Source organism: Ammospiza nelsoni, chromosome 1, assembly GCF_027579445.1.
Source record: "Ammospiza nelsoni isolate bAmmNel1 chromosome 1, bAmmNel1.pri, whole genome shotgun sequence".
Classification (NCBI taxonomy): Eukaryota; Metazoa; Chordata; class Aves; order Passeriformes; family Passerellidae; genus Ammospiza; species Ammospiza nelsoni.
In genome coordinates this window covers 119055535-119078100 of record NC_080633.1, presented here as the reverse complement: position 1 = coordinate 119078100, position 22566 = coordinate 119055535, and the positions used below count along the sequence as shown (strand labels likewise).

The 22566-nt window shown below is 37.9% G+C and overlaps 1 protein-coding gene across 3 annotated transcripts in view; it reads left to right on the top strand.

Annotated features, from left to right (window-relative positions):
- Positions 1-20862, top strand: part of ARMC1 (armadillo repeat containing 1) — a 35231-nt gene extending 14369 nt beyond the window's left edge. For all 3 annotated transcript variants that reach the window (XM_059473303.1, XM_059473292.1, XM_059473311.1), the window contains exons 4-7: positions 14280-14469; positions 17746-17862; positions 17945-18019; positions 18586-20862. In XM_059473303.1, the coding sequence (XP_059329286.1) occupies positions 14280-14469; positions 17746-17862; positions 17945-18019; positions 18586-18777 (574 nt within the window). In that variant the 3' untranslated portion in view covers positions 18778-20862. The remainder of the gene's footprint in view (positions 1-14279; positions 14470-17745; positions 17863-17944; positions 18020-18585) is intronic.
- The last annotated feature ends 1704 nt before the right edge of the window (positions 20863-22566 follow it).

The window sequence follows — 22566 nt, the reverse complement described above, 5'->3', positions numbered from 1 at the left end:
TTTTGGAGAAAAATATGATTATCCTAGGCCTTGGATTTTCGTGTGAGCAGTAGGTTCCAAAAACTTTAAGTTTAGCTACTGTTTCCAAATTGTGCTGTATCACCTGAAGGAAGAATAATATACACATCTGTCTGTTCCATGTTAACTTTCCTGGGCCTTCCTTTCCAGTTCTTTTTCCCAATACAGTGACAGCCTTGGTTGCTGGTGCATCTCTGGGCTGTGGGGCTCCAGTGACTTTATTGCTGGAGCAATGTGTTTGTTAATAATAGAAGGTCACAGCAGGAAGATGCCTGCAGGCTGTTCTGTTCACATTGTTAAGCAAAGTAGCTTAATATTCCCCTCTCCCCTAGATACCCTGAGTTTCTTTAAAGAATGTCTTTATTGGTATATTTTCTGAATGGTGGAAGTTTTAGAAATAGATTGTTTCTTGAAGTTACTTTGGAAAAAGCATTCTCTGCCCCCTTTCCCCCAAACAAAACAAAGCAGTGAAATATTACAAAATGTGGGAGACATCAGTATGTCCTCTTTAAAAATACCATGTTATTTGTTCTAAATAACTGAAGGCTCCTTTTGTCTCTCAAATTTTCCTGGTATTTGAAGGAGATTGTATCTAGGGGAGACGGTTTAATGTAGTGAGCTACCTCAGTTAGTTAGGAGTGTTCTCAGTACAAGTTCTGCTGTTTTTGTTTGTGGTGAACTAACAAACAAAAAAAACCCTAATAACTTTGGTTCAGCAGTCTTTGTTTCCTCTAGTGAATTTCAGTGTTAATAACCATATAGAAGGTTATGACCTCAATGTAGAGATGCTGGCACAGGAACAAATGATGACAAATAAAACACAAAAAGCATTAGTTAAAATCCTACTGTTACAATATTGGTGTTAACCTAGACTTTAGTCATGATGTAATAGGCTTTCTGGGAGAATTTTACAGCTGCTGTGAGGTAAGGAAATAAGGTTTTAAGTCTTGTAAAGATGGATGTAATTTGTAAGACTAGTGGAAGACTGGATCATCAGCAATTCAAATGTAACTAGCAATTTAGGTGTTGAAACACTACTGTTAGTTTATATTTGCATGGGTTAATAGAAATTAGCAGTCATGTAAATAACTGTTCTAAAGGTTTGTTTTGAGAGGTACAACTTAGGATAAGCTCCCTGTTCGTGTATAGATTGATCACAAAAAAATACAAAAGCATGACCTAATAGAGGGGTGTCTTGTGTGCCCTTACAAGATGTACTTTTCATGTTAGTGGGGGATTTTTAAAATTTTTTGTTTGTCTCAGGACCTCTCTGCAGTCAGAGACATTGCACAGTCATCATTTCTACTTGCATGCAACTTGCTTAGTGAGCTCTACACAATCAGTACTGTTTTTGTACTCAACAGTTTAGGTGTTTGTAAATCTCTAGTTTGGGATTTAGTGTTTTCTATTTCTTTCATTCTGTCATGTGGGTGTAATTCCTATTACAGTATTTCTGACTGCGATCAGAAATACCGCGTTGTTCTGCTCTTTGTTCTCCAAGCTATTGCTTTTACCTCACAATGTTCCACTTGTCTGGCACTTCTATCAGGAGTGTTGGTTGGGCAGCTTTACACTGCCTGATGTCTGTCTCACTGTGATCCAGGTACTGTGCTTCCATGGACTTTTCAGAGTACCAGTTCAGTACATACTGGTTCAATGGAGCAGCTTTTACTCTGCTACGTCAAAACATTTGCACACTCCGTGAAACAGCAGAACTTCTGTTGCTGGTTTCTGTGCAGCACTTGCAGTTGATGCAAAACTTTCTCTGACACAACAGTGCTTGCTTGCATTTCATCAGTTTCTTTTGCTTCTTTTCTTTGATAGAAATGTTCCGTTTTCTTGGCATTTTGAGTATTTCATGTTAACTAATGGACAAATAGTGAGGTAACAAAGTAAGTAGTTGTTAATACAGTGTTTTTATAATGAGTACCTGCAAGTTCTTCAAAATCATGGCCTTTGGCTGGTTTACAATGATTGGCTTAAGAATATAAGCAATGAAAGTAGTTACCTATCCATTGAGGTGCCTAAGTTGTACAGTGGTGATTTATGTACAATTACCAAATTGTGGGTTCCTAAATCTGGGAGAGAATTTTCAGTACCTGCTACTGAGTAAATAGGCATTATTGTTGCTTTTCTGATGGAGGGAGTGCCACAATCATAATTGAGTGCTTTCTGTTTAAATGGGGAAAAAATTAGTTGGGCAGTTAAAAATGAGCTAGTTGTTTTTCAGTGTAGGCAAAAAATACTGTGATGAGTATTGCAGAATTTAAAAAATAGAGAACTTTGAGACACTGAGAAAAAGTTATTCAGAATAAAATAACTTTATTAAAACCATGTCTTTTTAAAAGCCTTTTGTGCTCAACTGTCTTATCCAGTTTCTTTATTTAGAAATTGGCTGAAACAGAGAGTTAAATATTTTAGAAAATCATTTAAGATTATTTACTTCTTATATTTTTGCAGAATTTATATTTAAACAGAGAACTCAGAAATGTTGATTATTAAAAAAAGAAGTGGTTTACAGAGTGAGACACAATATTATATGTTAAAAAAGATAGAATCTGAGTTGATATTTAAATAACTGCTGAGTGCAGGATTGGAAACAAATACTAATGCTGAACTTGGTGCCTCAAGATCTGCCTGACATGCTGTGCCAAAGGCAGCTCCTTTGCTTTTTGTGGGGCAGTTCTGTACCTGTGTTGAGGGGTAGAGATTTAAGTGGATTGGCAGAATAGTCAGGATTAGTAATGGCAATGCCTCCAATGGTAACAGACACTTCTAATGCTCGATAACCCTTGTCATCAGCTGGTGGTGAAAGCATTTCAGGAATACAGTGACCTTCTCTGGTTACTGTTGAGTTTACAAGAAAAACTGCTGAGGTAGATTCTTTAGTATGCTGACTTTTACTGATGTTTACTAAAATTAAGAGCTAAGAAGGCTTAAGGTGCTTTGAAATTAAAGTAACAAATTGTGTGGTGAAGTATTTAATACCAATGCAGGTGTGGATTGACAGTATTGTAGGCTGCAGTAATTTACTTACAAAAAGGGCATTGATACATTCTTAACACTGTGAAGTTTCTCACCTTCTCTTACCAGTGTCAAATGTCTACATTTGGTTTACAGTGACCTTGTCCACAGATGGTATTTGTCCCTCGTCGATGACCTTCATAGTAAGCATCCCAAAAAATTGGAGATTTTTTTCTAGGAAACCATAAGTGGATTACCCTTTTTTTAGTCTTTTTTTTTTTTTTTTCATGAGGGCTGCTTGATCAATAAACATAATAAGGTGCTGGTGTGTGATTAGAACTTAGATGGTTTCAGTTGGGTATTACAGGCAATAAATGCTACAGAGGAACTTACTAATGATGATACAGCCTTCATAAGTAGTTTCTGGATGGAGCTGTTATTTCAGAAGGAAGTGAATTTTATGTGATTCTCAGTTGGATGTATTTCTATCCAGGAATATGCTCTGATACTTTGTTGTTTTGCAGTACCTGCTACGATATTTTTTGGCAGGATTTCCATTGGATTTTGCAGTAGAAAGCCCTCTCTAATAACTTGAAACAAATTTAAATTGATAGCACATGCTGTATTTATACAGTACATCATCAAGTTCCTACAACACTTCTTTTAAACCTTGTTGTATGCTTCAGCCTATTTTGCATGGGGACTACAGTCCCTTTGGTTAGAAATGAAGCTGTTAATACTGGCTTACTTAAAAATAAAACAGTCAGTTCCTTGCTAATAATTAAGTAGTGTAAGAGTAGGAAAACAAGATGTTTCAATAGTTACCTACTTTGAGTCTCTACTGAATTAATATTAACTATATTAGCAAATTAATCAAATACAAAGCTTAGACATAGATATGCCTACACAGATTAAACCTGCATTTTTTTCCTCTGGGACAGGTTGCTGCTGCAGTTTAATTTGTATTATTTATACAGGCTTTGTTCAGGGAAGCCTGAATCTTAGAGCTTTCAAACCCTTTGTTTTCTTTTTTTTTTTTAAACTTTTCTCCTGTAAATTTCAGAGAAATAATCAGATTAACCTCACTTTTAAAAACTAAAATAAACAGTAGAGATTTTAAGATAGAAATGAATTTTCCAAATCCTTATAGACTATAATCAACTATTATTATATTACATACTTAGTGCTGTTAGCATGCTGATAATACAAGAAAGTGGTTGGCTTCCTCCAAGATGTTTCTAAAGTGCTTCTGTGCTGAGACTGATTTCAGCACTACCAGTGCCTCTACCTGGTCACCACAGCATCATCTCCAGGAAGACCTGGCTTTTTAATGCAAACATTTTACATCTTTAATTGTAAAGGACCAGAGACAGTTGTTGCCCTTAAGATGTTTTTTTTTTTCTTTTTAGCCCTGATGCAATTTGTTGGAACCCTATAATAAACATGATTTTTGCCATCCATGAAATTATTACTGTTCATTAGCAGGCAAGATGTTGGAATCAGCTACTGTGAATTTCAACATGGAGTTTGTCTTTTATGTGGACTCTTGTCTAGCAAATGCTGCTATGAATCCTTTTGAGTTTAGTTGAGTTAACAGGCCCTGCATCTTTTTTTTTTTATGTAGAGTATGTCCATATGGTAGATACCAAGCTGTGGGAGATCAGAAGTTGATTTTCCATTTAGCGTATAAATAGCGAGAGTTAAACAAAATTGGATGAATAGCTGGGTTAAGCATATGGCATATGTTCAAATCCGTTATCCCGTTCTTGGAAGTTCATTCACTTCTTGTGATCAGAGGACAATAGAATGAATCAGGAAAATGTGTTAAGTATGGGTAATTAATCAATTGCTATATGTTTAAATTATATCACAGTTGCTGATTTTACAGCAGTTAGTGGGATTGTACTGTGATTTTACTCTTACTTAGAACTTTTTTAATATTTAGGTTGTTTTGTTTGCTTGTTTTCAACAGTCTTCAGGACATTCCAGCAATTTCATGGGGTTTTTGTGCATCTTCAGGTTCAGTAGGTATATGATGTAAACTGAGCTGGAAGTGGCATTGTGAAATCCAATCCTTACTCCTAATTTCAGTGGGGTATGTCTTGTTAAGTACAAAATCAGTCTTAAGACATCAGATTTCCTTGTTCATTACAAGTTTTTTAGTTTAGTGTCTCCTGGTCAAATTGTCACAGCTATGACACGAGTAGTGTGTGGAAGGCTGGCCAAGTGACAGGGATCTTGCAGTTCTAGGGAGCAAAGGCTGGCCAAGTGACAGGGATCTTGTAGTTCTAGGGAGCATTCTAGGAAAATGTGACCTTGCCTTGTTGCTGTGGTGCAGCCACCTTGGAGCATGTGGTTGATGCCCCTGGAGTGTAGGCACATAACCCTGCTGTACTCAGGCTGGGCTTAGGTTCACTGAGCAGTCCACCTGCTTGGTTTTGGGGTTTGAAGATCCATGGTGCTGCTGCTTATTCTGTCACTTAAAGCTTGCCCAGTCCTGCAGGTTCTCTTTTTTTTTCCCATTCTACACTTTCAAATTGTTTTTCCTGTTGTTGATCCATTACTATTCTTTCTATACTGTTATTGACCAACATAAGGATCCTGCTGTCTGTATTCTTCAGGATTTTGACTTTTTTCTTTTCAGAAAGCAGGTGGTAATAATTTTATCAGCCGCTCTGTGATATTATCTGGTCTTTGCTGTGTTTTTGGGGCTAGAGGGAACTGAGGTGTAGCATGGTAGTAGCGCCATACCGGGATTCTGAGAAGGTGTGTGCTGAAGTAATGCTGCTCTTCAAGTTGTTTTCAAATAACGTGCCTGCTGCCTGGAAGGAGTCAGGAGAGCAGTCACCTGCTTATGAGTGAGCCCACTCATCACAGGATGCACTAAAAGCTTACAAGAAAGAGCAGCATTCATGGAAATAAGAAAGAATCTTGCCCTGGCACTGGAGCAGAACAGGCAGAAAAGCAGCTAGATCAGATAACTGTCTTGAAACAGATTGCTTTTTCTCTAATACCATGCTCTTTCTTTAGGGTTGTCATTCATGCTCAAAGTTTTCATCAAAACCATGTCAATCACTGTGTCTCACTTCTAAAATCAAAGATTAGTGATTTCCCAGCCCCCTCTTACAGAATGTAACAACTCTGCAGCTTACTGCTCCCTTTAGTTGCTGGAAACAACTTCTGTCTTTAAGTATAGGAAGAAAGTATTGCAAAAGAAATTGTTCCCTGGAAACAAATACGAGTGGTCTTAAAGCATAGTGATCTGAGTATATGTTGGCTAGCCATTTGTTACCCATGACTAAATGATAAATCTCTACTGTGTATGTACTTTAAATGTTCTGACATGCATGCACTTGCCCAACAGTGATGAAACAGTGATAGAATTTGTGTCAATCCATGAAATTCTTACTTGTGCTTTTTGTGTCATATGGGCTACTATATGCATTGTAATGAATTAAGTTTGTTTATGGAAATAAAATGATGGTTGAAAATATCACTACTCAGGATCTTAGGGAAGAATATAGGGACAGTGCTTGCATGTATGAGGAGGATTGGGATCAAATGAAAATATCTGCTTTTATGTGATTATGGGTTTTCTCTAACTTTTTGGAAAGGTACTTGCATCACTCTGTAGATGAGGTCTCTCAAACTAATGTTTTAGAAGGAAAAATTACATTCAGTTCTTTGTTATGTTCAGTGATTTGGGATTCTTCTGTAAGTTATGTCAGAGAGTTGTTGATACTTTTAATTTATGAGTAAGTTATTTAGGATGGCATTTGCCAAGGTCTTGTCTAATATTAGAGCCTTAACTTGGATAATGAAGATATTTTTCATCTTCAAACTCTTCATATTCGTTACACTTGAATTGTGTTGTGGATTCTTTTTACAGATCTGCATTTTAAGGTTCTACTGTCCGTTACTATGTAAAATTCTTGAGATGTCAATACAGGAAATTTTTCTTGAGTTAACTTTAAAATGTCTAGATCTGTTTCCTTATTTTGTGTTTAGAGTTTATCTTTCCTTCACCACTGTTAGCTACTTTTCTTTTTGTTTTTACAGAGCTGCTCTTTCCTTTGTTTGGTTTCCCAAGTATTAGTGAGCAAGAGCTCAGTGATGAGCCATCCAGTGCATGTCCACCTTTTCTGTTTGGCTGTGTCACAGCCTTTGTCCATGATTTGTAAGGCTATATGTCGTGCTCCCTTCTTATGGAGCCATGCTAACTGAAAATATATATAGTACACACAGTCTCTATGTGAAAAGTGTTGTTCTGTAAGTGGTGTACTGCAAATGTACCATTCTCCTGTATCAGTTTCCTTGCTTGGATCTTAACAGAGTTCTGGGCCATGAGTTCTATCATAGAGGCTACCTCTGGTTGCCATTTTCTCATAGAGGTTTCTCAGTTTAGACAAATGAGCTGTAGCTCTTCTCCATGAGGAGGGGAATGAGCTGTAGTTCTTCTCTGTGTATCCTGAGAATCATAAAACATCCTCAGTTGGAGGGGGTCCACGAGGACCATCGAGTTCAGCTCCTGGTTCTGCACAGGACAGCCTCACAGGTCAGCCTTGACATGCAAGTGATGCCCAATTCTAGACTTAAAGCTGAGAATGGTCTCTGTGTCTGTCTTCATTTCTCTTGCTCATGAGCAGCCCTGGAGAAAACAGGCCCATCAGTACCAGGCTCAGATTGGTCCATAAATTACAAATTGAATACTCTTGAACTACATCAGATTCAGAGAGTAACAGTGTAAACTGAGTGAGCTGATATGTACTGACTTTTTGATCTATGTTATGAAGTTACTTGAGATTAAAATATTTATTTAGTTTGCCTGTGTGAGCTCATCTTTGGCTTTATACTCTTATTTACTAAACACAGTTAGTGCATAAGTAGAATTACAAAGAAATTACGTATTTGGAGTGAGAAACCTGGGAGCAGTGTTCTCCTGAAGTCAGTGTCATGTTTGAACCAGTGAACTATTGGATTTTTAAGTTTTGTATTAGAAGTTTCTAAATTGTTATTATAAGGCATAGTTTCTCTGTGATGACTGTGTGTAATAAGATCTTGCTATAACTTAAGGTGGAACAGGTTGCCTAGGGAAGCTGTGGATGCACCATTCCTGAAGGTGTTCAAGGCCACGATGGATGCAGCTCTGAGTAACCCTGGTCTAGTTGAAGGTGTTGCTGCCCATGGCAGGAGAGTTGGAACTAGTTGGTCTTCAGGGTCCTCTTCCAGCCTTAAGCATTCAAGGATGATTCTAGGAAGATGAAAACATCAGCAGTACTCAATGACAAGTTCTAATGACTTTGAGAATGATGCCTTCCTTTTTACATTTAGTCTTGCCTTTAGTTCATGATGCTTTAACATAGAACAATTTAGGACTGAGCAGTGAACTCTAAGTCTAAATATGAGAGCAGGAAGTTTCTGAAATCAGTCTTTGTAATTTTCAAATGCATTAGAATTATGTAAGCTGTCATGCAGAACACTTTGAAAGACAGTGTGTAAGGAAAATAGTTGGCAGGAAATTAAATAAATTTTTGCTTTACTTACAAAAAAGCCTATCTGCTAAAATATTCTTACCCTGAAAGATTAGAGATCCACAAGTAGGTAAAAAAATAGGTATGTTCCATGTATATTGCTGTTTGAATTTACTTAGTGACTTCTTGATATGTGTTCACAGACTCACAGGGTGATTGAGTTTGGAAGGGACCTCTGCAGGTCATGGGTCCAGCTCCCTTCTACTCAGACATAGGCACCTAAACCACATTGCCCAGAACCATGTCCAGGAAGCTTTTGAGTATCTCCAGGGATGGAGACTCTACAGCCTGTCTGGACAGCTTCTGCCAGTGCTCAGTCACCCTCACAGTGGAAAAGTGTTTCCTCATTTTTCAGATTGTGCCCTTTGCTTCTGGTCCTGGCTTTGTCGTCTTTGCAACCCTTTTGGGTATTTATGTGCATTGCTAAGCTCTCCCCAAGCCTTCTCTAGGCTCAACCATCCCAGATCTCTCTCCCTTCTTTCATCAGCCCTGTAATCATCTTCCTGACCCTTTTCTGGACTCTGCAGCGTGTTCATACATCTTGTGTACTGGGAACCCAGACCTGGCCACAGCACTGCAGGTGAGGCCTCAGCACTGCTGATGAAAGAGGCAGGATGACCTCCCTTTATCTGCTGGTAGCACTCCTGCCAATGCAGCCCAGGATAACCAGTAACCTTGGCTGCAGGGGCACTTTGCTGGCTGATGATTATCTTTGTGTTGAACAGGTTCTTTGCAAAGCTCCTTTCCAGCTGCTCGCTCAGAGATTGTGCCTGATCTGAGTGGTGCCTGGGGCTGTTCTTCCCCAGATGCAGGTCTTTGCACTTTCCCTTGTTGAACGTGATGAGATGCCTGTCAGCCCATTTTTCCAGCCTCTTGAGGTCTGTCTGGCACAGCTGTCTGATGTATCTGTCACTCCTTCCTGTTTTGTGTCATCTGCACATCTTGTTAAGGGTCCATTGTGACCCAGATAGTTAATGAAGATACTGAACAGAACATGGGACCTGGTGTTGATCCCTGCTGTACACTGCTAGATACTGACCTCCAGCTGGGTTTCATGGCCTTGATCACCACCTTCTGGGCCTGGCTATCTAGCCAGTTTTCAGTCCCCATCTCAGTCTGGTCAGCCAATCCATCCTGCATCAGCTTCTCTGTGGGGATTGTGTAAGGACCAGTGTCAACAGACAGTAGCCATTTGCTCTCCCATCCTAGTGAAGCCAGTTGTTTCATTGTAGAAGGTTCCTGGGGTGCTCAGGCATGACTTTGTCTTTGTGAATCTGGGTTCACCCTTTCTTACCACCTTCAGATTTTTTCTGTCACCTTCCCAGGGGTTCAGATATTATCAGAGCCTTGAAATTTTATAAATGGACAATTAACTTTGCCATCTTTATTGTGGGTAGTGGGCAGACTGACCAAGTACATCCAAAAGCAGAATTACTACAGAAGTGAAACTTCTGGAATTAAATGACATAAATCCCCTTTCAATGGAGTCTGGGATGTAATTGAGTCTTGGGTAAAGAAAAATTCCCTCTTTTATTTGGAAACCTCCTGTGTCCAGGTTATAAGCTCAGTAGAAACACAGTAATGAAATGCTGTTGTAGTGTGTTACATGTTTGGCTAATGTGTCTTTAGAGCACAATGGATGCCATTAAGGAAAGGCATGTAATAGTTCCTGTGCTTGTGCACAGGGCCTGCTCTACTCTGAGCAGAGTTACAGTTGCATGTTTCCTCTGGTGCAGCAGTTAGTATGTAATTTACAAGTAGGTACACACGTTTATTTTAAAAAATATGCATAAAATATTACAGCTTAAAAAAGGATAAGATTATCTTTTACAGTTTCACGCCCTCATGTATGTATTTATAAACTTATTTATGTCTTGCCCTTCTCTGAAAGGGGAAAATCACTATATTAGTCTTTCTCAGTCTTTGTGCTTCTTCTAAAGGAGGAGACTTAAGTCTCTGTTACCTTTGCATCAGATGAAGCTGTGGTAGGAAGGTTGTCATGCCCTTCTGTTATAATTTATGATGTTGTGTGTTTACTTCAGTCACAGCCATAATGCTGTACACTGCTTACACATTCTTTCCTAGTATTCATACTCTGCCCACATCACACACACCTTTGGAGTTGTAGCCATTAGTTTTCATGTCCTTTAAGGTTAGCAGAAACTTTAAAAAATGTCTTGCCATGCTAATAAAACCTCTGCAGTACTTGGACCATGTTTAAAAAGTTATTTCTAATAATAGTGCAGAAAATGAGAACTATTTCTTGTATCCTCTTATGACAGATACAGCACGTGTCACTTGGATTCTGTGTTCATACTTCTTACACAGCCAGCCTTGGGTAAACATGATGGAAGGACAGGCAGCAATCTAGGATGACAGGAATTCTGGAAGACAGTGAAAATTAAAGGCTTGAGTTTCTGACAGGCATCTTCTGAGTCTTGCTGAAGTAATGTAAGATGCTACCGCCTCTGAAGGAGATGGTAACCAGCTATTGCCAAGTGTTATTCTGCTCTAAGTAGATGCTGCCATTTCCCTAGCAGGGTAGGAGAACACTAGTCATAGAATCACAGGACAGCCCAGCTTGGAAGGCCCCTCAGAAGATGATCTGGTCCTACCTTTCCTGGGAAAGGGGACCTAGATGAGACTATCTCATGTCCTGTCCAACTGTATCTTGAAAACCTCCAGTAATGGGGGTGGTACTGTGTCCCTTGGTGAGATTTTCACTGATGGAGTGTTCTCAAAGAAGCTCTAGCTGCACAGTGAATTTATAGTATGCACCTGCACCTTCAGTGGTGACTAAAGTGCCATACTGGAGTGGGAGAGAGCAAGAGTTCCCTTGTGTTGCTCTGATGGTGGCAAGAGGTTGGCTCACACAGCTGTGGGCAGTGTTAGCTGAAACTGCTGACACACTGGTGCTGGGAGGACTGGTGTCAGTGCCCTCAACATTTTCTCATTTTAGGCAACAAAACCACAGCCCATGAGTTAGAGTAGTTTTAGAAAAAAACAAAACTTCCACTGTTTTGTGGTTTCATTTTATGTGCAGTTTCATTGTATTTGTTTTTATTAGGAATATAGTATGTAAGGAAACAGACTCACCACTGAACATCACCTTGGTTTTGCAACCAAGAGGCTTTATTATACTTGCTTCCAGATAGGTATTTTTTCCCCTTAAAGATCACAGAATCTTAGAGTAGTTTGGGTTGGAAAGGACCTTTAAAGATCCTCTAGTCCAAACCCCCTGCAATGAGAGGAGATATTTGCAACTGAATTTTCCAATTTGATGTTGAACGGTTCCTGAGATAGGGCATCTTCTGTTTCTGTGGGCAATCTGTGCCAGTGTTTCACCACGTTCGTCACAAAAATTTTCCTTTTATCTAATCTGATATTAAGATATAAATGTTTCTGTTATTTTACAGCTGTTGCAGAAATTGCTTTAATGACAGAATAACAGGTGGCTGAAAACTTGTATTCACTCATTTTACTAGTATATTTTAAATTGTAGAAGTTTTTGTCAGGCATTTTGGGCATCTTTGTTTAACTGAGTTGCTGGAAGTATAGTATTTTGTTTCTGCAGTGTAAAACTGGTGTACACCTTCACTTGGGATTGTTTTGCAGTCTGTTATTTCTAAGTGGCAGCCATTGTCCTTGGTCCTATAGTGTAGTGTCTGAGTTTCTTGCTGCTTTTTATTACACAGTCAGTTGCATATTGCTGATTCTCTTTAAATAAGATTAAAGTCTTGCATTTGTTTGGTTTTTTTTTAAGGTAATAGGGGTAACTTAGTGGTAGATAGTGGTAATCCTCTGTTTGGAAAAATACAGGAAATTATCTGAGTATGTTGTTTGAGAGTGTGTGTGTGTATGCTCATAAATTTTATCAGTATAGACTTGTTTTAGGAAGATCTTGGAATGACTGTGTCAAATAAGACCCAATTTACTTTTGTGTTTTAAAGTCAACAGGTTGTTTCAGTTGTGCAGTTAATAGCAGATCATTAGTTTTCAAGAACTGTGCCAACTATAACGTTGGGAGAATAAAACATATATGAAAATCACTGTTGACTTTTTTGTTTCAGGCATTTGAATATTTTATATTTGCTGACATAGTGACAGCTTTAAATTCTCTTTATTTTGCATAGGTTAGTATATTTTTGCATATATATACACACACACATATATTAAGGCAAGTATTAAGGATGCCTTTATTTCTGACTTTTTTTAACTCTCTGATGCAATAGTACAATTGTTTTGAAGCAAAACCCCTTACCAACTGCATAGTGGGTGCTGTAGGTGGAATAGTGACATTTTCAGTAGTTTGCTTAGTGAGCTGTATTTAAATTTACCAAAAATAAAACTTGTCTGTTGTAAATCGCTTGATATTGACAGGATTGTTGTTGAAAGAAATTGGGAAAACTAATAGGTGGGTTAATTCCTTAATCTCTTGATAAGCTATCACTTTAGCAAAAGCTGTTTTATTACTACCTCAGGACATCCCGTGGCATGGCTTTATTATCAGTTCTATTACTTTAACTAATAAATGATGGAAGGATGAAGTTGAAATCTTTGTGAGTTCCCAGCACTTTTTTCTGTGAATTAACATAAGCGATTTCTCAGTATAGGAAAGCAGAACATGAGCATGTATTTAAAACTGAACATATGTTGGAATGCTTTCCCTTTCTAGGTCTTGGTTATTTGCTTATTACTGCTTATTTATCTTTCTTTTTTTTCCCCCCTCTGAATGTTGTTAATCCACTGAATTATCTCAAGAACTGACATTTTCCTTTCCAAATGGGTGCTGTTCAAAACAAGGTGCAGAGAAGTAAAAAAAAAGGCTAGCTGAGACCCCCACAAGCCGAGAACTCCTAACATGCTTGCTTTAGTATTCTCTCTTGTCCATATGGTAGGATGGAAAATGTGTTTAATGGCTGGTAATTAAGGAAGTCAAATGGAAAAAAAAAATCTAAAGGTACTTGTTACTTACTTAGTGTTTGCTAAACAAAGCAGCAAAGCTGTCATTCATCATTTTAAAATTAATTGCAAGTTGATGCAGTAATTTTGTTTCTACACAAACCTTAAAGTCACTAGCATAATTAAAACAGGGCTGAATTTGGGCAACAGATTTATATTAGTACCTGATTAAAATTAGTTTAAATTAAATCTTAACAATTCAATATCTGTTGAGTCTATTATCTACTTTTTTCTATCTAAAAAAATGCTATCATATAATTTATACCATAAATTTTAGTCTAATCCAGAATAACCTTTGGATTCTTCAAGAAAATTTGTGTTTCTGCTTTTCTGCTGTGCTACTGATGCTCAGTAAATTTGGAGAAGAAAACTTCGGGAAAGATGCCAGTTCTACAGAGAAATTATTTTTATTATGTAGCAAGGAAAATGGGAAACAAAACATGTCACAAGGCGATTGGAGAAGTTCTGTTATAAAAATATAAAGCTCAACACAAAGTAACCCTGGAACGCTGACCATGCACTGCCATGTTTGGCTTGTAGTTGTCAAACCGATGTAAACTGTGTTCATGTTGTTTGAGAACAGATGTGTTTATAATGAGCATAGAATCAAAAAATTGACATAAAAATTAGAATCAGGAAAAGAAAATAGTTTTACCCAATTTCTGCTCTCCCCACTTAACATTTTTGCCACGTCTTGACTGTACCACGTGGAATATTCCAGTTGCAAGGATGTAATCAATAGCTTTTTGCAGTACTAATGTGAAAGCAAATACGTGGAAATCTTAGTCCCTTTTTTTCTTTCAGGACCACTACACCAGGAGAGACTAAACTCCTGGCTTCTGAAGTCTATGATATCCTTCAGTCTTCCAACATGTCAGACATGGACAGTGTGAATGAGATGAATTATCGTCGTCGGAAAGCACAGTTTTTCCTTGGCAGCACAAATAAGCGTGCCAAGACAGTGGTTTTGCATATAGATGGCCTTGATGATTCGGTAAGGAAACCTTCCGAGTTTGTGTAAATAAGGCATGCTGTACTGAGAGTTATTTTAACCCCAGAAACCCAGTGAGGCTCCCTGTGTGATATCATTAATTGTCAGCAATTTCTGTGAATTGTATTTTGAAGCGTGAGATATGTATAAAATATTGCATAAATTGAGCTTACTCAGAACACCTAAAGAAGCTTCAAGGCAGTTTTCTTGATGGTTTTTTGAGAAAGAATAGAGTGAACAAAGTGCCTTCAGGATTTTTCACTTAAGGATCTCTTGTGGTTGTACAAGTGTGTTTACCTAAAAAAAGTTTCCTTTTAGTTAAGAGAGATTTCAGACACTGGGAGGTTTGTTATTATTCTTAATCTAGAAATGCTGTATTTTCTTTGAGCTGGTTTTGCTGCATCTTTTCATTGTCTGTGAGATCTTTTCTACTGTAGTGACCAGAATGGCATTTGAATTAATGAGGTCTCACTGAGTCTTTATGTAATGTCAGAATAACTTCTACAGATTTATCTACCATACCCCTGTAGATAACACCCCAGGGCCATGTTTGCCTTTTTACGGCTGCCAAACAGCATGTAGGCTGTTTAAGCACGTTATCCACAAGTGCCCTCCGGACTCTGTATCTTTCAGTTTTGTACCCATTTTAAATGATCAAACCTGATCCTTTGCTTTGTTGCTTTACATTCTGCCAAGTAAGCATGTCCACAGGCCCAGTTTACCAACAGCATACCCACTGTTCTGTTTTCACAAGACCATCGTTAATTCCTTTAGAAATAACATGCTGCTCTAGCTCACTTTATACAAATATTTTTTAGCGTTTTGGCCTTCCAGCACTTGCTCTAGCTAGAAAGGCAGTGCTTTGTCAACACCATTGGCTTTGCTACTCTGTGAAATTTTTTAAATTCAGTCCCATAGGTTGTTGTTTTTAAGCTTGTAGTTGATTTGTTTGTTTACAGGTATCTCCAAGCAAGAAATTTCATCCACTTCTACTTCGTGAGTTTAGATATTTTGCTTGTAGTCCAGTTCTATCTTAAAAGCATGTGTTTTTCTTCAACAAATGGAACTTAGCAATATTTGTGAAGTTTTGTCTCTGTAATGCTGAGGTAAAGGTATTGTGAAAAAGTATAGGGTATTTAGATATTCATCTTTAGAGAGCAACACTGCAGGTAGATCACACCAGCATGTTTTCCTAGCTTGTTGTTAAAGGAAGGTCTGCCTGTGCACAGACTGAGATAGCTGGTGTATGTAGCTCTGTATTTCATCAGATGATTAAAGAAATGTTAAAAGATGCTCACCAGAAGTTAAACATCCCTGTAATGCTGTTTTAAGTGTTATGGTAAGTTGGGACTGGGAGGGTGTTAAAGCTTGTGAGCAACAAAAGCCATTTAGTTTCCTTCAATAGTTTATTCCTGATATAAGTAGCAGAGAATATTAGGTTGCATGTATGAGTTTGAAGAGGCATAGTGAGTAAACACAGAGCTTTAGACACGGTGTTCTCAGTCATTTACATTTGTAAATGGAAACTACTGTCAAGGAGTGGTTGCAGGTCCTGCAAATGCTTGTGGATTTCGAAACCTCAAATAGTAGATAATTGATTGTTTCAGGAAGAGAGGGGAAAAGTCATTTGTTCTTTAATGTGGTGTTTTAAGATCTAGTTATTAAATTTGGTGATAAAGGTAAAAAATAAGGCAGTAGCTGAGGAGTTTGTGGCATGCCCCTCAGTCAGTTTTCTAGTCTGTACATTATAGTAGTGTTTGTGAGAGGCATGGTAATCAGGGTTTGATGTGTAAGGAAATAACCTAAATTTTGCCTGTGCCCATGCTTCAGGAGTACCATGCAGAGTATGGTAGTAAACCATACCAAGTATGTTTAGTTGTGTTTGTGGGTTGTTATTGCTGGGTTTGTGGCTACCTGCCTGCGAAATGCGTTTTGCAAAGTATGTCTGTGCAGGAAAGCTGGTGGCTGCCAAGCTGCCAGCTTTTTACAGAGTTTGTGTGGACCTTAATAAGTTTTTTCTTTTAAGAAATTATTCACCAGTTTTCTGATCATGGAAAGCCTCATTTCGAATTAAACTGAGGTGCCTGTGATTCACCTGGGATCTTAAGAGTAAAAAGCTGTCACAGAATTGCTACACACCCATGTATAAATCTATTTTTTCAGGCTAAGTAGCTATGAAAGTGTTGCTTACTGTGTCCAGATGTAGGTTTCAACTTTCACTTGTGTAAGGCAGCCTATCATCTTTGCATCAAATATTTCCTTTCTATAGTAAAGGTAGCCTATCTGACAAAGGTATTTTTTGGGAAACTCAAAAATGTTACCTGTTTCAATACATAAACTTACACAAATGAATTGTTTCAATATATATGCTAAACTGCTAAAAAAACCCCCCCAGACTGCTTCAGTTCATTCTTCCAAGATTAAAAGAATTTAATTTGCTTGTTGTGCATGTGAATACTCACTAGGGATTATTTGGTAACTAATGCAAATATACTTTGAATTAACTAATTATTTAAAACCTTGCAGGGAAAAAAAAAGTGAGTAATTATTTTAAACCTGTTTTAAAGGCTGTCAGTTTATTTCTGATACAGTCCATCCTTTTTTATGCCCTTCTGTGCTAGCAGTCTCTCCAAGTATACTTTAATTCTTTTTGTTGCGACCATGTTGTGCAAATATTAAAAGGGAAAAAAATGGAACATTCTAAGGTAATGTAGCAGATGCAACTAGCACGGGTCAATGTAATGTTACAGCACAGTAGGTGATGTCACTTGCTTTAAACATAACACTCTGTGGGTTATCAACCAAGTATTTTCCCTTTAAAATAACAATTGTGTGCTGTGCCATGATGTCTGTGAGCTGCCACAGATGAAGCAGCTGAAAGGTACAACAGCTGCTTTGATGCATTCAGTCAGTATGGAGCCAAGGTGTCTGATAAATAGCAACTTAAACACTAACTACTCATCAATGAGCACTTCAGTCAATCAGACCTTAACCAGAGGGGACTGTTTAGCTGATCACACAGAGAAAAACATTCTTTGCTTTTCAGCACTTTTCTCTAATTATTTACAGTTGATTCCATCCTTCTTTGACTTCTAAAGTGTAAGCAAATTTTCTTTTGTGGTAAGAGAGTCTAATATTTGTGCACTAAAATGTAAGTGTTAGTTTTTCTGTTACTCAAGCACACTTTTGTAACCATGTGCTTTGAGACATACAGGAACACAATTAATTGTGAGCATTGTCACGTGGTATGTTTTTTAGTTGTGGGACTTTGTTTTTCAGTCTCGAAGGAATCTTTGTGAAGAAGCCTTGTTGAAGATTAAAGGTGTTATTAGTTTTACCTTTCAAATGGCTGTTCAAAGGTGTGTGGTCCGAATTCGCTCAGATTTAAAAGCAGAGGTAAGTGCTTTGTAACCCTCCAGATTCCCACATTATTGCATTCTGTTGCACTGAGCTCTTGCTTTTTTCTCTGTGTTTGTAGGCGCTGGCAACGGCGATAGCATCAACCAAAGTTATGAAGGCACAGCAAGTTGTGAAAAGTGAAAGTGGTGAGGAGGTAGGATCTCTGTCTTTCTAAATACCAATTGTTACAGCTCAGCTGTATCTTCAATATCAGCTCCTCTGTGCCCATAACATCTGGTCGTAGGCAAAATTTTTTAAGCATGAGTGTTACACATCCAGTACAAGAGGACTCAAGGATATCCTGTGTCAGGATAAGAATCCACAGAACAGTTACATGGAAATTATTGTTCAGAAGAAGGATGGAAGTACTGTAACTGATTATCTCTATAATGATATGAAAAGGGTCACAGTGAAAGTGGTGGGCTTTCCTGGTTGGTTTTGCTGATGTGCTGTTGTTTCACAACTACTACACTAAAAGGTAGTCTGTATTTCCTTGATGCTTTCTCTTCCCTTGTAAGCCGAACCTCTTCTTGTGTGTCTTCGAAGCATAGTTGGTTCCATTTATGTTCTTGCTCTATAGGGCAATGGGGAGGAGTCTCACGATGTGCTTGCCTGTCCTCCTGAACATATGTATTATGTGTATTATAAACATGTATATTATAACTTTGATTCATTCTTTTACAACATCTGACACCATTTTAATCTGTTGTGTTTTACCAGATGCTAGTTCCCTTCCAAGATACTCCAGTGGAAGTAGAGCAGAACACAGATCTACCTGAGTATTTGCCAGAAGATGAGAGCCCTACTAAGGAGCAGGACAAAGCAGTGTCTCGTGTTGGGTCACACCCAGAAGGTGCAGCAAGTTGGCTCAGCACAGCAGCAAACTTTCTATCAAGATCTTTCTACTGGTGACTTGTGTTTGGTGTTGAAAGACTGTGTGAATGAACCAACAAGGGGGCCAGTTTTCCATTGGTGTGGTGAACTGCCAAGTGCAATTTGCAATAAATCATCGCGAAAATTTTAGATTAAGCAAACGTATGCTGCATTTTACATTTTATTGGACGTTAAGCCTGACAGGGCAGGGGTCAAAGGACAGAGGCCTCCAATCAAATTGTTCCTTCATTAGTTTTTCATGTAGATTTTATTGCTTCACTTTTTAAAAATGGGTCCACTCTTATATACCAAATCTTTGCGCTATACCTTTAGAGCTTTAAGTTAAGTTTGACTTCACATGAAACACATGGTAGAGAGAATCCATTCAACTTGTCTCAGGGCCTCTGTGAAAGAAAATCTTAATAGCTCCAGTTCTACATTGAATGAAACTCCCTTTTCATTTCTACATCCCTTTGGACTAACATTGTTTTGTTCAATTTTCTAGATTTTGACTCCAGAGAAAAATACAGCCTGCCTCTTTTTTTGGCCTTTGTTTTTGCCAGCTGTGTTCACAGCATGAGCGTGAGGATCCCCTTTTGCTGTTAAAACTAGAATCACTACAGACTTGAAATGTGTAACCCTTTTATGTATATTGATTTTTTTTTCCCAGCCTGCCCTTAACTATTGGAGTGCTTAAGATAAGAAAAAAGGGACTGAAAAAACACAAATATGTATACATACATTGTACAGTAAATAAACTAGAACATATTTGTAATGATGGGTGTGACTGACTTATATATATACATATATATAACTAATAAATACCACTGACTGCTGTTTAGGCTAGCTGGGAAGACTAGCAGAAAAAGCTGTGGTCTAACGTAGTGATGACCCCTTGCAGCTCTGCCTGCAGAAAATAGAGGAATGTAGACTATATTTGATTAAGAAATGGTGTTTACTGTTAGGAAATATTTAATGGTAACTAAAACTTTAAACTTGAAGTATAAAGCAGGACAGAATGCCTCTTTTGCCACAGTGCCACACTCGTAAATTTTGACTCTTTTTTTTTTTGTTTGTTTCCCCCTAACAATCTTGATATGCAATTGCTGTTTCCTCCTAATGTCTTTCATGAGACTCCCTTGAAAATACATCAGCTTGGCTTTAAAAACATATGCAAACAATTGGCTTTGCCCTGTAACTTAAGACAGTATAAGTCTAAAGATGTCTTAGCAATTCCTGTGAGCAGAAGTGATAATAAAAGCAAAACTTCTGTAGGTAGAGAATAACATATATCTGAGCTGTTAGTAAACACTGTGCCTGAGAGGATTCAATACACAGTGCTTGAAAGCTGCAGTGCCCCTGCTTTGTTGCACCAGAGAAATACAGCTGAGAACTTTGAAACATGTTATAAATGTTGTTATATAGTGCTTTTTTGTGGTAATGTATTTGCTATAATATGAATCATATTTACCACTTGGAGACTCAGAAAAGAAATTTAATGCATCAAAGTTATTCTGCTGTGCCTATGCACAAGGAATAAATAAAAAAAAACCACAGGCTGTCATAGTACTACAGAAATGCTGAGGATATGATAATGTAAAATAATAATAATAATGATAATAATGCAGGTCAGAGGTCACCCACCCAGGTTAATTGTCATTCTAAGGAAAAAAAAGAAACCCAAAATCTTGTTGGCAGACTAGATGTCTCATGTTTTTTAATATATCTAGTTTATTTTTGATTCAGGTTTACACGCACAGATTGAAAATACAGGCTTTTCAGGGCATGTATTGCTTTAAATATGTAATGCTCTTCATATTGCTGTCTAGAATGTTACAGTACCAAATGTGTTTGAAAAGTCCTCTGTTCTATAGCCATGAATGCAGAGTTTTGTTTTTCTGCATTAACATCTGTTTGCATTTGCATTACTGCACATCTATTTACTAAAAGACTACACCCTTTGGATATTAATGGTTCAATACCAGTAGGTATTACAGTTTGTTTGTGCATTCGGTCTGTAGGTGTGCTTTTATGACAGTATTGCAGCTCTTGTAGAACAGTTTAAGGCATCTGTAAAAGTTTTTGAAATACATTGTAAAATAATAAAGGATAATATAACTAAAAGTGTGACTGGTGCCTTTTTAAATGTCTAAAGAAAATCTGGTGCCTTCTTAAATGTTCTGCCATTCTTTTAAGCTGCTTGTGGTTTTAGAAGTGTATTAATCTTCAGTTTGACAGTGAGGAATGCAAATGTCCAGTTTTAGTGACTCCTTTGCTGTATGTCACAGCAGGTCTTTTGTATGTGTGTAGAACATGCTTACATTTCAAAGTTTTCTGTAAAAAGTGGGTAAGCAGATGATTCTTGACAATATTATTTCAAATTGATTCTTAGGGGCCTTTTTTGGACATTAGCTTTTTTTAATAACTGATGCTATGTAGGTCATATTTCATTAGGGAAATTAAGAAAAATCAACACTTCTGGAGAAGTTGCTTTGATAAAACTGGGGGGAGGGGGGAAAGTCATAACGCAGGCTCATTAATTTTATGCTTTTACTTTTCCAGAGGTCAGATGAAGAATAAGAAAACCCTTTTGCTCTGACCTAGGGATATGACAAAAAAAAATTACTGCAAAATTAGAGGCTTCTAAAAACAAGCTGAACTGGGAGATGTGGCATTGGTATCGCATTGCCAAGTTGCAAAGTACTCAGTTGCCAAGGAAGTTACTGCTTACATCATGGTGGAAGTTCCTGAATTGTCCTAGGGTTATCTCTGTACAGCATAATGGAATAATCACTACCATGTTTCCTCATAATAAGAGTAAATGCTGATGGGATAGGTAGAGGCAAAATAGAGGCTCATAGCTGTGCCTCTGTGTGCAGCTGTCAAAGCACTGTAAGCATTCTGCAGTACAGTGAAATAAATTATACTCTGGCTTTCCCACTCCAAATCACCTATGGCTTACTCTGTACAAAAATAGCTGATGTGGCTGAGTTTAGCCACAGGCCGTGTATGCTGGTGAGGGGGGTCCTGTGTGGGGCTAATTTGGAAGAAAACATTGACTACCTAGGCAGATGCAAAGTGGCAGGCGTGAAGTACTCCTGTAACTGCCTGCTATGTAAAATAAAATGTGGGTGCGCTTTTTTGCCTCTGACAACGTTCTAGCTGTCAACTAGCAGAGTTTAAAAACACACCTAATAAAAATTAGCAGCACCACTCCTTCCCATATCCCTTTGGTGGAATCCTGGATCATACAGTCTTTCCTGGTTTTTTGTCTGTACCTAATTATTCAGAGTTCCTAAAATGTTAGCAACCTCTGTCTGGTAAAATTAAGGGTTGAAAACAGATAGAGATGAGAATAAGGTCTCAACCCATCTCTGATACTGATTGTAATTCTTCAGGAAAAGTTGAAAGCACATGATTTGGCAAAAGGGAGTGAGTGGAGGGGTAACTGGAGACTTCTTCAGTGAGGTACAGCATCTAATTAGCCCCAGGGGTGACTGCCTGTTGAGACTGCTCTAAAGCTTAGTATAAAGCTATTAGAAAAAGAAATTGTTCTATTTGTAGTTTACAGAAGGCAGGCAGTGGTCTTTGTTTAGCCTGCATTGCAGATTTTAAATAGGGTTGAAAAAAGCTCATTTAAATTTGCTGTACTTTGCATGTATATAGAGAGCGCATGGAGAGCCAGTCTACCTCTGTGAGCTGACACATGTGCCACATCAGAATTATATTAAGTTTCTTCAAGTTACTGTTCATTTATGTGCATGCTGCACTATGCAAGTGATGGCAAGAGTTAGAGCTTCCTCTGTGGAATAAATTAAGATCCTTTAA